Genomic DNA, 18,000 nt, shown 5'->3' with positions numbered 1-18,000 from the left:
AGGTGTGATACATGTGGAGGAATAGAGGCTGGGTTCTTGCAGCCGAAATATCTGCAGGCTCGAGTTGGTGGGTCCCCTGACGGACCTGATAGCAGCGATAGTAGAATCACCCCCCTGTGACTGGGAATTGATGCGGAATCCGGGGAGCTGATGGTGCCTCCTCGAACGGCGGTAACGGTGGGTGGTAAGCTATGGGAATGCACTGATTACGGCAATATGCCATATAATATATATATAGGGCCACTGAAATGACACATCTGAAGAAAAATGTGAAAATAGAGACTACACAAAGATATGTATTGTGTTTGGGGGAGGACTAAATGGTGTGCAGACTGTATCCCGCAGAATGTCCCCGTTCATGTGACTGCAAAATCCAGGGAAAACTACTAATAACTGTGGACATGCCCCAGTGCCTTCCTGCTTTTCTGTATATCTGTGTCTTCTGGTCGTGCATTTTGTATATGCTGATTTGTCTGTTTATTGTATGTATTATGGTTGCATCACCATTTAATAATAATAATTATAAAAAAAATTTAACATTTGATAGCTATCCAAGGTAAACCAGCTTGCAATCACCCCTGTAAATGTACGTTTATAAACTAACACTGGATTCAGTAATTGGTATTCGGTTTATTCCTCCAGCATCTGGTCACCCTTCTTATGTATTTGATTTAGTAGGTCAACAGACCCTAAGATCAAATTGGACTTTTTACATTTTTATTTTGCTCTATACAGTTTAATTTAATCAATTGTTCTTATTTCTATGGGAACAACTAATAAAGTTGGTTTACAAAGGTCAAAAAAAAAAAAGAAAAAAGAATTTCCAATAGTTTTTAGTGGCAGCATTGGGAATCTTGAGAGTTTTACACATAAAATTTTAGTCAGACCCAATGCAATTTCCAAAATTCATAAAGTACGTCACATTCTACTAATTGTTCGAGATGAGGTAAAAGCAGAACTTAAAAAAATTACTAGATGCAGAAGTTATTGAACCAATTGAAGCACCTGATTGGATTTCCCCGATTGTTATTGCCAGACGCGCTAATGGGAAAATTCGCATGTGCATAGACTTAAGGTATTTGAATGAAAATATAATCATTGATCAATTTCCTCTCCCGAGAATCAATGAAATGCTTTCATTAACCAAAGGTGCAAAATGGTTCTCAATGATTGATTTATCGTGTGCATATCACCAAATTTCTTTACATCCTTCGAGTAAACATCTCACACCTTTCTGTACTCCTTTTGGTTGTTACCAGTTTCGCCGCATGCCATTCGGGTTAGCGTCCGCAGCTGCGGTATTTCAAAGGTTCATGCATGAATTTTTTGGCGATATGCAAGGTATAATATTCTTCCAAGATGATATTCTTATAATGGGTCCTAACAAAAAAATTAATGATGAACAAAAGGAAAGTTATGGGCATCTTACAAGACAAAGAAGTTACAGCTGAACTTTCAAAATGTAAATTTGCAGAAAATAACGTGACATATCTGGGTCATGAAGTCAGTGCCTTAGGTATTAGACCCAAAACCAGCCTGGTAAGTGCCATTAAGGATGCTCCTCCACCCAAATCGAAAGAGGATCTTAGATCTTTCTTAGGACTTGCAGAATTTTACTCAAAATTTGTGGACAAGTTCTCAGAGAAAACTTGTGCAATGTGATCCCTACTTAAAAACAAGGCACAGTTTATTTGGTGTGCTTCTTGACAAAAATCATTTGAGGAAATAAAAACAGCCATTGCGCAAGCACCTAGTCTTCAAGGTTTTGATCCTTGCGCATAAACCATTGTCACCACTGATGCTAGTAGCAGGTGGTTAGGTAGCGTACTGACACAATTAGATGAGAACAACAAAGAAGTCATTATTGCTTTCGCATCACGTTCTCTCACTCCTACTGAGGAACGTTACTCTGTTGTAGACCCTAGCTTGTGTATGGGCTGTAGAACATTTTAGGAAATTTCTTTGGGGAAGGAAATTTATCTTACGATGCGACCATAAACCATTGACTAAATTACTGACCACTGATGGTTTGAACAATGCCACAGCCAGAATTGCTAGATTATCCATGAGACTACAGGACTTCATGTATGAAGTTCAATATATGGCTGGTGTCAAAAACTTTACTGCAGATTTTCTAAGTCGTATGTCTTTACCATTGGTTGAGCTCGACATGAATTCTTGGAATGATTTTTCAGTAGCTCACATATCATCAAATAGGACTCAAAGTAGTTTTAGCAAAGAAGAATGGCTCGAAGCAGAGAACTCTGATCAAATATTACTTGTCCTCAAACAATTAATTATGCACGGATGGAATGGAATTGATAAAAAAATTGTCAACGATGAATTGAGAGGTTTTTGGGAAGTTCGGAATGAACTAAGTCTTTCTGATACACTGGTTTTACGTGGTGATAAAATTGTCCCACCAAAAAACTCAAGGAATAAAATAGTTGATCTATGTCATGAAGGACATTCAGGAATTACACGCACCAAACTACGTCTGAAAGAATTATATTGGTGGCCTAGGATTGATTTAGATGTAGAAAGATGTGTGAGATCATGTGTGAAGTGTGAGATTTCTGATAAAACGCTTAAAACATCCAATCCACCTTTAGCTTCTCCTGGTTGCCCTAATTGTCCCTGGGAAGTTGTTGCCATTGACTGTATGGGACCAATTTGTTGGCAAGATAGTTCACAGAAATACATTTTGGTACTCATTGATACTTTTTCAAGATGGTTAGAAATGTGTGTTGTAGATATCATCAATACTAAAACGGTAATAACATTTTTAGATGATATTTTCTTAAGGGAAGGTTTCCATAAGTTCATTCTATCTGACAATGGAGTACAATTTAAATCCCTTGAAATGAAAAACTATTTAAATGCTTCTGGGATTCAACAGAGATTCACGGCATTGTATCACCCAAGCGGTAATGGTATTGTTGAGAGAGCCAACCGTAGTATTAAAGGAGTTATCCAACTTGCTAACAAAAGTAACCTATCTTGGGAAGAAGAAGAATTTAAAAAACTCCTTTGGGCATATAGAAGTACTATCCATGGTACTACTAGTAAAAGTCCTTTTTCTTTAATGAGAGGCAGAATTCCACATTCAAAAATCAATCCTGGTTGGTTAAATAAAAGTGGAATAGTTTCTTGCGACATACCTATTGTGAGAGAGAATATTAAAGAATCTCAGATGAAAAACAAAACCTATTATGATTTGAAACATGGCACCAAACAGGTTAACTTACATAGAGGTCGATGGGTTAGAGTTAAAAATGCTAAGAGAGTTTCAAAAACCGAAAGCAAGTTTAGTGAAACTAAACTAGAAGTCAAGGTTATGAACAACACTGCTTTACTTCAAAATGGTGAAGTTTGGCATTGTAGTCGTCTTGCACCAGTTTCATATAATTCTGAAACAGAAGAATGTAATAAATGCAAGAATTTTTGGTGGTTAGATACATGCGATTTCTCACAACATATTGATAATTCTAATTCAAATGATGAAAGTGTAACTTCTGATTGTTCTTCTATTCCAAGAATATCTTCTGATGTTAATCTTGAGGATTCACATGATTGTATTGTCTCTCCAAAAAGTGTTTCCTTGCCGGAGGTTTCATCAGATGTCCAATTCTCCCCTGGGTGACACAATTCACATGATGTTCAGGATTCTGTTACACCATAGTTATCTTGTAATGAGAACATCGTAAAAACATCTAGTGGTAGAATTGTTAAAAAACCAAAATCTTAAGAAATCTTTGATTGTAGTTGATTTTATTTAGATATTTTTTTTTGTTGTTTTTTTGTTGTTGTGGTTGTTTTGTTTCCTTTAAGAAGGGGGATTGTGTAGTATGTTGCTTTAAGACGAGTCACACTATTCTAGATTGTAGAATGTATTGTATTCTTAGATTCTATCTTAAGACAGTTCTGCTACGAAGACTGTCAGCACTGGAGGTGCTTTTCCTGTATGCGGGGGGCTGAAATAAAGAACTCAGCAATTTCATCTTTATTTGGGTCGAGTCTCATTTAAGGATACTACAGTCTTGTCGCTTCAGTACCTTGCAACACGCGGCGTTACCATCCCCCCAAATAAAGTCAAAGGATTTCGTTATAATACACTCTAAAATAGGCCCTTTTTGCATGGTTCCCGTGACTCACAGTGACCTGCAGGTTTCGTACAGATCTTCGCTGCAGGCAGTGACTGTTATACCTGCATTCAATTAAATAATAATTTAAGGGCTATTAGCCCTAAGTAAACAAAATTGCATTTGTACCCGTATTTTATATAGCGCTTACTACCCCCGAGGAGGCTATTAAGAAAACTTCAACTCGTGAATATGTTTCTCCAGGTCAGTGCACACTTATCTGAATGATTGGCGAGTGTATGAGCGTGCACGCGCTGTTATTTATGGAAACTACAAAATACAAAAGAGAAACCTCAGAGGCGAATGAAGCCAATGGGAGGTGTCCCACTACCGTCTTAACCCCTGCGATCCTCCAAATGAGAGTTGAAAGATGCTCCTGCTGTCAGAGATTCACCATTGCCACTGTAAGCATTTTAAGGTCTGCAGCCGAGGTTTATAACGAAGGCTTCAAGTTTGCTGATTTGATATATTTATTTATTTTTACAGATTTTTAAAGTCAAACAGACAGAAAACCATCGAGTTCTCTGGCTGTATTTATTTAAATGTTGTATAAACTGGAAAGTGCATCTTTCTTTGTGTGATTCTTAATGTTGCCAACAATGCCTCGTCTGTGCATAACGACAGGCGGAGGGTACAAAGGGGTCTGTGTCTTGAACCTTTAAACAGCTGCAGATATGCGTACACTTGTGCTACAATCCGAATGATTCATTGCACTGCATAGGAGTGCTGCATTAAACAGGGCTTCTGAAAGAGCTAACATCCTTTCAAGTAAGAATGCCCTTTATTGATTGAATAAGTGCAGAAGTGCACTAGTCGTAGATATGTTTTCTTACCCCAAATAAATATGGATAAACAAACAAAATGATAAAAATAAACATGGAAAAATACAGACAGAAATGTATTGACAATATAAATACCATAAAACTGTAAGCCCTATTTATAACAGAGCAACATTTGCTCAGGGGACATCATCAGCCTTCGAAATCAAGTAAGGTGCACGCATGCAGAGTGTTTGTTCAGTCAGTGAGTATTGGCCAAAGGAGTGGGGTGTCTAATGTCACAGTGCGCTTGATCCCTGTCCGCCAGGACACGCATCTAGTACTTGATGGGTATTCTCATCTTTCATTACTGGCATCACTCCTCAGGCATTTTTTTCTTATCATGTGATCTCATGATCACACCTCCTGTGCCCTATGTCTCTTCTTAGGCCCTTCCATCTTCTGAAACCACCAGTAGAACCCACACATTGTTGAACTTATGCACCAACAACTATCCCCACTGCACCAGAGGGGCCCCTCACACATTATAATTCCCAAATACAGGACCGACACCACCCACAAACTGGTATCACACCTGATACACCACCTGTATCCCAACATCTTCTGACGCCAAGGGTCCTTATAGATGTAAGCCACTTCTATAGGCCCTAGCATCTATAGATGTGACTGAAATAAGCGGACCAGAACACATTATAATATCACCCAGAGAGCCCAGTGCTGCCTGTTATCAAACCCGTGGACTATCAGACCTTCTGAGATCACCACCACAGGCTCGCACTCCATCTCACATCTCCACATGGACCTTCTCATTTCCTCCTTTACCCCTAGAGGCCACAAACCACAGAAACACCAACGTGAACCATCACATCCTCTGATATCACAATGAGGGGCCTCTCACACCTCATAAGGACCCCAGTATTCCACACATCTAGCATCATCGTTTGCACCTTCTTTTTCACCCGTATCCCATGGACTCTCATGCCACCTCCATCACACCCAAGGACCTGACACTGACAACATCGCAGGCACTCTTGCAGCCCTCATACTACTGATATTACCACCAGGACCCTGTGCTCCCTCAGACATCTCCACCGTGACCCTCAACTTTTTTTAATTCAACCTTAGGACTCTTTTCACCTTGGGTACTACCATAAGGGCCACACACCATCTGGTATCACCACCGGAGCGCTCACATCTGACATGACAGCAACAACCCACACACCTTCTGACTTATCCAAATGGATCCATGCATGCTCTGGTACACCTCAAGGAATCCTTACACTTTTGATACAAATACATGGACTAGTAGATATCATATCTAGGGGTCTGACACCAAACACAAGTACTTCCACACATCCAAGGAGCCCCCACATGTGCCCCACAGACATTCTTACACCTTCAAAACCCATCTTGCTAACTCACCTACTGATACTGCAGACAACGAGCCTCACTCTCTCGAATAAACTACTGGAGACACGTAAATGGGCCCACCCCAGAGACTCTAGTACCATTTGGTTATACTTTCCTATACAGCCTCAACACCAATAGAGACCGCCATACCTTTCCAAACCACCCTTAAGAATCCTTACACCTTATTCCACCTTCCACTCACACGAACTTCATACTCACCTTCACCATCAAAAGCGTTCCTCGTATGATGGTATGTACTGTCGTACTGCCCTGAGGGACCTTTCTACCTCCATATCCCATCCATACACCTATAGGAGCGCTCACAACATTAAACAGTATGTAATATCTCCCTCACCCATCCATAGAAGCCTTAGAACTTTCGATGCAATCCAGTTATACCCCCACACCTTTCAGAACCACCCATAGGAACCTGCATGTCTTTCTATTATGCCCAGACAGACCCTTACACCTGCTAAATCTGAGTACAGGGGAACTAATACTTTCCTATACAACCAATAACTTTCCTCAAATTAACATAGGTTGTTCATAAACTACCTGCAGCAACAGAACTAACCCTTATTCCTGCCTATACCACCAAGGATGACCCCCTGTACCTTTCTATACTGCTGATTGTGGCTGCCTTAAACTAGACTTATGAAACCCAATACTTTCAAATACAACACAGGTTCTATCATCGTATACCACCTATAGAAACCGCATACCATTGTATACCACCGATAGGGGCCCTCAACGCATACTACACAACCTATCTCCCAGCATGACCCGTGACAGTCCTTAGCTGCTTTACACCGCCCATGTCAGGTGTGCGATAGGACTCCATCTCACCACAGTCACAAGGCTCCACATCCGGGCATTTATGTTACAATCAAGTGTATTCTGGTAGTTGCAGTCTTGGTTCACGTCTCTGAAACCAACTGGATCGAATTAGCAGAATATAAAAGCTTGCACAGGTAAAGCAGCGAGGGGTATTTGCATCGTTAGTGGCATGGACGCTGCTGGTCGAACTTTTTGCACATCTTGTCAGTTTACTGTATTCAGTGTCCATGAACTAACCTCCGGGTGCCTCGTATCTTATACTGCTCACATGAACGGTGAACCCTAATACCTCCCCACACCACGCACAGGACCCTTCTTGGCTTCTGATGACACAGACCTCTCATGTGACCCTATTAGGATTACAAGACCCAAAATGCAAAGGGAAAATACTGTTCTGGGAGGGAAAAAAACTCGAAGCTGCGTCAGGGAAACTTGAGAGCTCCGCGAGACTCTCCTGTACAAGGGTAAAGGAAATGATGGCGCTACTCACCCCAAAATCCGTCCGTAGAAGGGGGGCATGTTGCGAGCCCCCGATCACCGTCCCTTTGCGCCCTCTGCAGACCGGTCTGCACCCTGCAGCCGGAGAGAGCGGTGAGGGGGAGACAGGAGGCAGCACACTGCAGAGAAGTTGGAGACTTGGGAAAGAACGACAGCTGAGGGGAGCAGGACTCACGGGACAGGAGACTCAAGAAGGATAGTCCGGGGACCCGGAGAGGGGACAGGACTATTTGTGAAGCCCAGGTGACTTGGGACCTTTGGAACCAGTCGAGAGGGAAGCAGAGTCCAGTATTTACCGGTAGGGGCCGGACTATGAACCCGAGGGCGTGGACGGAGGAGGAGAAAGAGGAGGGGTAATAAGAGGATGTAAGGAGGAGGCGGGCATGCGGCCTGCAGACACTTGATGGGAGAATCCTCCGAACAATGGCCGGAGAGGGCATGATATACTCACAAAACACACACGCAAAACACAAGGTTCCAACGCAGAGTATTACAAGGCCATGTTTGTAGTATTTGCGATTTGTATGTGTTTGCTCTATTTATTTTGACTGCACATCGTTTTCCTTCCCAGTATATTAGAGACGATTAATATTTTGGAGGGTCGCACAAAAAACGTGCACTTAAGCAGGACAGTGCAGTTACAGTGAGGGTCTGACCAATCACTGGGTCCGTTGGCATCTGGAGCAAAGCGGAAGACACACAATTGATGGACGGAATGCAGAACAAATCAAAACATTCACCCCAGTCAAGAGATCTGGGTTAAATCCATCATTCAGCTCACCATGCCACCCCAGGTTAGACCTGGCCATATGCAAATCAGTCTTGACCCTGTGCCTCATGGGAACAGTCCTGCCCAAACTGCCAAGCCAGGTCCTCCCTGGACCGGAAACAAGCATCCTAGGACCGGTTTCAGGGTTTCACCCCTCTTCAGCCAGGATAGCTTGATTCCAGTGGCACAGTGAGCCCAGGACTCACGTCTGAGCATACCTGGCGCACTTAGGGCGAGAAAGCAAAAGACACACAATTGATGGACGGAATGCAGAACAAATCAAAACATTCACCCCCAGTCAAGAGATCTGGGTTAAATCCATCATTCTTTTGCTCACCATGCCACCCCAGTTTAGACCCGGCCATATGCAAATCAGTCTTGACCTTGTGCCTCATGGGAACAGACCAGTCCGAACTGCCAAGCCAGGTCCTCCCTGGACCGGAAACAAGCATCCTAGGACCGGTTTCGGGGTTTCACCCCTCTTCAGCCAGGATAGCTTGATTCCAGTGGCACAGTGAGCCCAGGACTCACGTCTGAGCATACCTGGCGCACTTAGGACGAGAAAGCAAAAGACACACAATTGATGGACGGAATGTGAATGTATGACATTGTTCTGCATTCTGTCCATCAATAGTTCTTTTTGCATCTGGAGCAAAGCAAGCGCCGCCAGTGAATACGATACTGAATAAAGTGCCACTAATAAAGTTTCCAGTATTATGGGGCACACCCCTCCTTAGAGGAAATAGGGCCCTAGTATTATTAGGTGTCGCCTGCCGTTGCTGCGCTACTCTCTGGGCGAGAGATTTTGTAGGAGAGTAGACTTGAGAAGGGTACTTGAAGCCCCGCCCCTCATTTTCATTGGCTGGCGTCACCGTTTATTCTAAACGGTGGCCTGCCATTGGAAATGAGGGTTTTTTGGTGACGCCCTTTCGCTTTTTCATCTGGCCAATCCGGACTGGCTCGTCTGCTTTGCGGCTGTCGCAAAGCACTTTGTTATCTTTACGGGGCCATGTGTTTCTAATTAGCGTGGAGGCGCACACTGCCCCGACCTCTCAAAGGAAATAAATCTTGCTTTTGTCAAGATTTTTTTCCTTTGAGAGGTCGGGGGCAGTGTGCGCCTCCACTCTAATTAGAAACACATGGCCCCATAAAGATAAGAGATCGATGCTTGTTTTGTAAACAACCCATGTCTTCAACTCCCAGAATGCATGGGATTGTCAAATGAAAGCCCAGCAGCAGAAAAATGTTATCCTGATGGCATGGATGTAGATGGCTAACCTGATGGCCTCGTTATCCTCACACATGCTGGGCACAGTTTGAAACCTTTGTTTTTTCTCGGTGTCCGGAAGCGCTTAGAAGCTCTTGCCGATGTGCTTATGTTGCTTGGTTTTGTGCTTCAGCGGGGATTGGTTACCAGACATCCAACGTCCGCTATCATTCCTCCACCCCCCAACAGTTCTCCTCTCTTCACCCCACCACTCTGTCCCTTTCTCCGCATCTTCTCATCCTCTCCGCCCATCATCTTTAGAAAGACATTATTCCCTTTCCATCAGCTCTGCCTTTCATCCTTACGCAGTTTGCCTTTCCTCTCACCCACTTTACATTCTTACCTGTGTTTCGTGGCCAGTGAGATGGTGATTTATTTTCTGTCTTTTTTTTAAAGCTGCTGTAATAAGGCACGTGCGTGACACGCCAGAGGTCCCTGTGATTAGAGCGCTTCTGATTGGAGTGTTTGGTGTTGATTTATTCTTGTCTCCTTCTTAAATAATTATACAATGTACCGTAAAGTGAAAGTCTTGCTATTAAAAAAAGCCCACTAGTAAAGCAGCCGCCTCAGTGAATGTTTTATAATGTAAACATTTTTATTGCGAGCGTATAGCAGCCAAGTTCAGACACCTGCATTTGATTTAATTTTATTTTGTGCCATGGGCTTGCATTTGAAAAAGAGAAGCAACGAAAGCCCCGCCATGTGATTTTTAGGGTGCACAGCTGAGTGAGAGCTGTTGGGGCACACGAGCTGTGTGTGCACCCGCCTCTCTCTTTTACACTGGAAAGAACGCACGTTGTATGATGCTGGCAGGACAAGCGCTCTCTGCCTCTGCTTCTTGGCGCTGCAGTTTTATAAAGTGTGAACTTGACCCGAAGGTATCGGAGCCCTTTATATGAGCACTAGTTAAGTTACAGGACACATTCATTTTTGCTAGGCAGGGGGAGAATACGTGATTTGCCCAGAATCACAGGATGTTAAGCCGACGCCGAGAGTCCAATGAACCCGGATCCTCCGCTCCGAAGTCGTCAGCTCTGGCTGTTAGGTCACATCCTCTCCATGTGCCTGTGCAGGCTCGTTCACTGTACTGTGCATCTGAACTCAGCTGCCAAAAGGCGCTCTCTTACACCAGGATGTAAAAACCACTGCAGTTCAGGGTAAGGGCTTTTAACAAGTGATGAGGGCAAGAACTGGGGCTGTGGGCAATAGAGCACCACCCTCCTTGCCAAACATGCACCCCGGCACTGGTGACAGTACCTGGTGCATTGACTCCAGTGTCAGGGGTGGAAGGCAGAGCTCAGGGGCTGCAGAGCGCCTCCTGCTGGAACAAGTTACAAACAAATGCAGGCTAGGACTTTAATCACATTTCACAGTATCAAAGTGGCTTATTTACATGTTATTGTGTGTTGTCGCCCTACATGCCACGTGTGTGTCCTGCGCATGCGTACCGCTGCTCTCTCCTGCAGCCACACACATGTATGATGCACACATACAAGACCCACATTTTCCTGTGCTCTAAACAGTACCGAACAGATTTGTGTTGGTTTTTGATATAATGCCATAAATGTCATGGTAGGTTTTTGAAGCACTGGTATCCCGGAGTTTCTTGGCACTATAGAGAGCAGCAACATATTCAACATTTTTAAACTGCAGTGGACTTTAGTCCATAACAAATGACTTTTATTAATGGAAACCCGTTGCTAAACATTAGAAGGAGCCGTTTTCAGCTCTTGTGGAAGGTTGTGGGAGAAGTTCCTTGTACAGCGCTTTGCTTCCCCCCTGCATGTCCGGACCTCACCCTCTCTTCAGGAATTCAGAAGGGGGCTCAAGACCTGTCTGTTCAACTGATGCCACCCGTGCAGCTTGGTTCTCAGTGCATGGGTGTCCTCCCGGGTGATTAGCTGCGCTTATAAATCCTGTTTGATTGATCCCTTGCTGCATTTTGACTAGGTTGGCGCTCTAGAAATCTCACATATATACCTACGTACTGAGCTCCAGGGGAAGCTGGTTCCATTCTTTGGCAGCTGCCATTAAAAAATCCTGTTACAAAGTTTAAATCTTTTTTAAAGTGTTATTCCCGCTATTTTAGAGATGTACAAGATAAGAATAATAATCTTTTTTGCTTATAAAGAATTTCATGATATATTGTAATACTATGGGACTGGAAATCTGTATATATTATTTTAATATATTGTGGATCTCGGATGAGGCCTATATAAATCAATACATTTCATTTCATTCCTGTCTCCATGCTGGGTGTGCCCTGTCGCCACCCTCCGATGCGTGTAGTCGGTGTTGCGACACCGCGTGGACTCCCCATCACTTTGTGTCGCAGAGAGAGCATGCTGGGTCCCAACACCAACCACAACTGAAAACTGATTTTGTTGATGTTACTTCCAGTGCTTTCCTCACAATAAAAAGTCAATTTCTATATTGTCTTGAGAGGTCAGAGGTCACCTGATGCCACTTTGGTGTTGTCATTGGATCAGGCGCTATATTAACCACCTAACGAATGCCCAATGAGCCGGCCGACCAATGGTCCTACTTTTGGCAGGTTTGCCCCACCGTCGCGTCTCCTGTCCTGCTGCCCAGACAGAGGCACCACAGAATGCCAGTTGCCACCCCTGGCCCCATCATAGGACAAGCGGGGGGTGGGGGGGCAGGCGGGGCACCTGGCAGGGTGCCCAGCTCTTGCAGCTATGCATGAACCGTAAAAGGGGTGCCTGTCGGTGGCTGGGGGGCGGATTGCAGCATGGGGGGGGGGGTTGAAGCATGGGGGTCCTGCACCAGATTCAGGAGCAGAGGTGCCTTCACAACCACCCGCTGTTTGCAGGTTTGAACGAGTGACCGCGCGCCAAGAAACCTTGGGTGATCGTGCGCTCTAATAAAGAGGTCTAACATCCGAGACCAGGCTGGGCGCTGTGCTGGGACATGGGGCGGTTTTTAATCACCCTCTAAATTATATTTTCCTATATGTCGAGGATGGCGCGAGGAGAGTGGGCCCTTTCTTTGCGTCCTGTGGCAGTCGATGATCAGTGGGCAGCATCTGTGATGGAGCTCATCTGGTGTCTCCCGCCATAAGACTATTTCATTCCGTTTGGATTACAGAATTGTTGCTGTAAACTGGTCTCCTCGCAAACAGTCAAGACTTACTCCTGGAGGTGGTAAAGGGGCCGGAGCTCAAATCCAGCTTGAATAGTAATCAGACTCCATTGGTTTAATCTTAGCGAGTTATATTGTTTAAGATGACCTGGATTAAAGGAGGGATTATGGAATGAAACCCCCAAAAGGTACTCTGCGTCTGTCCTGCCGCTCCCTTGCAAACGCTGTCCGATGTCTCTACATGCGCAGTGTTCCCTGCGCAGTGATAATGGACAGTTCACCACAGTAAATAGACATCTTATAATACAGACGTCATCTGTTCTCGAATACTGTTTTTAGAAACATTCATAGCATTAAATGCTAGTAAATGTTTTACTTCACCTCCTCGCCTTCATACAGCTCAGGAAATATCACAAGTGTAAAGCTGTCAACAAAGCCAAAGTACCGAAAAAGGAATACCCTGATGTATTATGGATTTGTAAATGCTTGTTATCTTCTTTGATCTGGTTGTGTTGCTGCATCATAGGGGCTAATCCCATCTTCCATGCTCTTACATTTGTAAAGGCTTGTTACCTCCCCTAAACTGGCTGGGAATGCTGGATGTGTGGCTGCGCTGCTGGTTCTTAGCAGGTGCTACCAGCTTCGCTTCTCTTAGCTTTGACGGAGTTGAGTATCTCGGTGAGATCTGTAAGAGGCAGGGCTTTGAAGGGCGACCATGATGGGATTCTACGAGTAGGTGTGGCCATAAGAGGCGAATCGGGCGTTCGTTGATGTACTGTCAGATCATCCTGTATTTTTCAACTGAAGAAGAGGTTGATTGCACTGCACTTTTCTGTGGAGTGAGGAAGAGGAGGATCCGGCAGGGGGTGGAGGCCGTGCTTGATTGTCACGAAGAGTGTTCTGCATCTATTGGGCGCGTCATTGATGGTGTTGGACACTACTTTGCTTTGGCTGATGTGACAAACCGTCTACGTGTTGCGTGGTGGGACTTCAGTTTCATGACGTCATCAGGAGTTCTGTTTTTCTGCCATTTTCTTTCCCGCCTGCGGATGGAGTGTTTATTTTCGTTGATGTGTTTAGAGTATCGGGGTGCTGAAAGTTTTGGCTTCCACCTGCTTGTTTTCAGTGGAGCCAAAAAAAGCATTGACAACACCTAAGAAGGTGGTTGCATTGGACGTGGAGCTGGCAGGGTGGGAGTTGAGTTCATGAATTAAGTTGCCGATGGAAAAGTCTTTGAAGCATCTGCAGGTTTAGTTTTTCTCTTCTGGGTTGACTTTGTTTTGTTGTTAGATGCTGAGAAGGGAGATAGAGATGGTGAGGTGTTCGGTCTGGAGCATGTGTGGTTTGCGTTAGATTGCTGGTGCTGTTGAGAAGACGCGGTCATAGTTATGGCATTTGAAGCGTATTGGTTGAACAATGGGTTGTATCATGTTGACTGTGTCAATGAGGTAGGTGAGGGTGTCTCTTGTGTTTTTTGAGCTTTGGTTTTCTGGGAAGGTGAAGTTACCCAAGAGGGTGGTGCGGGTGTGTCTGAAAGATGAGGTGATGAGACCACCCGAGAATTCATCAATTATGTTCTTGTATGCCCAAGAAGCCTTTGGCGTCGAGTATTACTTACATAAGGTGCAGGACCAGGCTGATTTACGGATGACAGTGAAGACTTCTCCCTTCTTTTGTGCACAGTCCACGCGATGGCTGCTGTAGCCTATGTGGAGATGGTTCCTAGGATGTGGGTGTGAGCCATGTTTTTGTGATGAGGAGGGTATCAAGCTTGTCATAGGTGATGAGGTCTGCGACGTCTGGTGCATGGAGTATGCTGAGTGATCGTTAATGAGCATGAGTTAGCATGTGTGCTCTGTAGTTAAAGAGGTGTGCGCGGTAGTTAGTGGGGGGTGTACAAGGTTGTGTCTATGTGTAGTGCCAATGCTATGCAAGCGTCTGGCTTGTCTTCATCTCGATGTGGGTGTTTGGGTTTATAGTATGCAGGGCTGGGTGATGCAGGCTGTTTCTGGCACAAACAGTCAGTGCTTTTGCCTGAGTCCGTGCTTTCCTGGGGTGCCCTGGGGAGTTGACTGAAGTAAGGAGAAGGCAGGATGTGATGTCACTTCCTGTGCGGATGGATGATGGGAAGTGAAGTGATCTCCTCTTGTTGGCTTCTCCTTTTCAAGTTGGTTTTGGTGGGATGCCAGTGATGTTGCTTGCTGAGGAGACTAATGATGGGTCATTTATTATGTGGTGCCTCTGTGCAAGATAAACCTCTCTTTACAGTTTATAATCGGTACGGTCAATTGTAAGCAATTGGAGAGCCAATTGCTCCTATAAGCTTCTTAGTTGAGGCATTTGGGCATCGAATACTGTTTTTAGGTCGAGCCTGGGCAGCGCATGTGCTGCTCTGCGAGGCATGCTGTATTCAGGTATGGACTTGAAGCTCCGTCCACTCTGTGCCCATATTTTTCATTGGCTTGTGTTATTGTCCACTGTAAACTGTGTGTTTTTAATTGGTCTAAGCTTTGTAGTCCCTCCCTTAGTACCGCTTTGTCTTATTTTGTACCCTCCCCTGAGGACACCACCTGTTAAGTGTGTTGTTACTCGGTAGGCTTTAATTACAGCCTCCTACTATTTTCTCAAATAGCATTGTCCTGCCTTCTGTTGCAGGCTGGACACGCTCTCTCATAACGCTTTAAAATAAATTTTTACAGCACGGGCACAGAACGCATTTGTGAGAGCTTAAGCTATTGGCATTGTACATGGCAATGCCTTTAATTTATCTGTTTTAAAAACAACACAAAAATAAAGGGCATTGTCATTTACAATGCCAGTAGCTCAAACTCTCCTAAATGCGAGACCTATTGCATTGCAAATGCTTGTTTTTTTTATAGCGCTAACTCTACGGCATTAAAGCTTTTCTGGTAAAATAGCAGCACATTTTTATCATTTGTTCTACAATTTACTGACATGTCCATGGGCGAGTGGCACGACAGACAATTTCACGTATATGCACCCATGAGGTACTGGGAAGAACTGGTTTAAAACTAGTATGGGCAGCCGTCCTGGCGCCGCTGACCCGTGGTCTAATTAATGCCCCCTCCTGCAGGGCGGGAAAGGAAAGGGGCCGGGACGAGCCAGAGATGCGATTTGTTCGCCCATGGCAAGCCCCTCGCCCGCCCATCCACCGGCGTTCTCTGGCCGCGCCTCTCCCCTTTCTGTCCCTGATAGGATGTCAGAAATCAAACGACTTGCACTGGGTATGGACTCGTAGCACTGAGAGAAGCAGGCCCACGGTCTAGCTTTTTAGAGCAGGATCCAGATTATTTTAATATGAGGTGGAATGTGGTCCCTCTCAATAATGTGTGGCAGCAGAAAGAGTTTTATGGGGATTTTTTAGACTTCATTAGATTTTAAAACAAAACAAAATGAGGTGGGGTGGACTACCCAAGGTATGCAGTAGACAAGTGGCATCACAGCGTGTTGCATCACAGGAAGTGAAGTCTCAGGTGGCGGCCTCACAAAGTCACAGAAAGTGACCACAAGAAGTGGCATTGGATCTTAAGTCCTCACACATGTTTAGCAGCTCTATCATGAGAACATTTGAGCGCATTATGAGATTTCACAAATGAAAGTGGAGGAGTACTTAAGCCTATGACTTGAGTTCCCTGTTTGAAGGAATAAACAGCTCAAATGTGGATGAAGTTTGGTGTCTGTCTGACTAACTAAGGCAGACAAGCCTCTAAGTTCTACAAGCCAGACATACAAATCTTTGGAACAAGAACTAAACACAGTTCATGCATTGAATAAAAAATGCTAGAAGCTGCAATTGTGACTATTAAAACTATAACATTTATTAACCTACCATACATACCACTATTATCTACACTGACAATTTTAGCACTTTAACCATTATATAAATTAAAAATGCATGTTTCCCACTCAAATTGTTATTCTGAGCATGGCAAATGGGATTCCCTAAGAAAGATACAGTTTTAACTGGAGATTCTGCACATACATTATAGAGCAGTATTGACACAAGATGTTTAACCACAAGATATGAGTAATTAGTGAGACCTTTTGCATAAAAGAATCCCTCACATGTGGGTAATAAAATAACTTTAAAAAATACCATGAAGCCGGTAACTTTTGTTGTGATGGGCAGGGCTTTAATTGGGCCGGGTTTCACCGGTGCTGAGCACTGGCAGTTTTTTAAAGGGGGCCTCGAAACAGGTCTCTATCGGGCTCTGTTGTGTGCCCTGGCACAGGCGGTCCGTTGTTTTCCGCACTTCGATGTGCATTTGCTCACTTCTCACTAGTGGTTAAGTTAAAGCATAATGTTATGTGTAGGGAAGGGTAATGAGTAGCGGAGACAGAAGGACGTTTTAATGCAGGTTTTATTTTTCTATAGACTTTTTTTGTATAGTACTCCAGTCTGTATTGGTGGGGATAATGCTTCTTATCCTCCTCCGTGTTAGGAACAGGGTTTGTGGTCTCCGGTCTGCAGAAAGCGGATTGTTAAAATGTTTCTTATCGCCGTTTCCTTGTAAGGCCGGCGACATTTCCCCCTAGCACATCCTCTCTCCCGTGGGTCAGGTCTTCTTGGTGCACTTGGTGTTAGGGAGAAAGAGAGAGACAAAAAATATGGCGTCCTTGAGGTTCTGGGAATAGTAATGAGTGAAGGGGAAAAGGAGTGAGGGATCACCGGTGCAGTGTCACACAATCTAGGCGGGTGATAGTGCAGGGAATCCGGGGTTGAGGCGGGATGACGGGAAGGACATTAAGCAGCAAGCTTCCTTCCTCCCCACCCACCCGGTAACGCGCTCCCGTACCTGTTGAAGCCACGCTCCTCCTGGAGCGTGGCTCCGCGCAGCACCGTCTTGGCTCTCTTTCGACGATACCCCCTTCACATTGGAAGTACACAGCAAGGCTCGGTCTCTCCCTCTCATACTTCTCAGCTCCTTCGGCTCCTCGACTCTCCAACACACTCCAGTGCTTCTGGATTCCTCCCACCCTGCCCAGTGCTTTAAATGGGAAAAAATAAGTGCAGGTACTCATTAAAATGAGCAAGAGGTGTGGCAGGTGGGCGGGGCTAGGGGCGGGGCTATAGGCAAGACATAATTATAGGTAATGACTTATGCAAGTTGCAGTACATATTAAACAACGAGAAATGTGTTTATGTAAACAAAACAGGTTACCTCATTACACAAA

At 44.5% G+C, this 18,000-nt stretch overlaps 1 protein-coding gene across 1 annotated transcript in view; it reads right to left on the bottom strand.

Moving 5' to 3' along the window:
* LOC146869554 (phosphoenolpyruvate carboxykinase [GTP], mitochondrial-like) overlaps positions 1-7,960 on the bottom strand; it is a 124,720-nt gene extending 116,760 nt beyond the window's left edge. The window contains exon 1 of the mRNA XM_085604894.1: positions 7,659-7,960. Coding sequence (XP_085461020.1) covers positions 7,659-7,687 — 29 coding nt within the window. The 5' untranslated portion in view covers positions 7,688-7,960. The remainder of the gene's footprint in view (positions 1-7,658) is intronic.
* Positions 7,961-18,000: the final 10,040 nt, after the last annotated feature.

The sequence above is a fragment of the Triturus cristatus genome, chromosome 1_1 (genome assembly GCF_964204655.1).
Source record: "Triturus cristatus chromosome 1_1, aTriCri1.1, whole genome shotgun sequence".
Lineage (NCBI taxonomy): Eukaryota > Metazoa > Chordata > Amphibia > Caudata > Salamandridae > Triturus > Triturus cristatus.
This window is presented reverse-complemented; position numbering and strand designations above follow the sequence as displayed.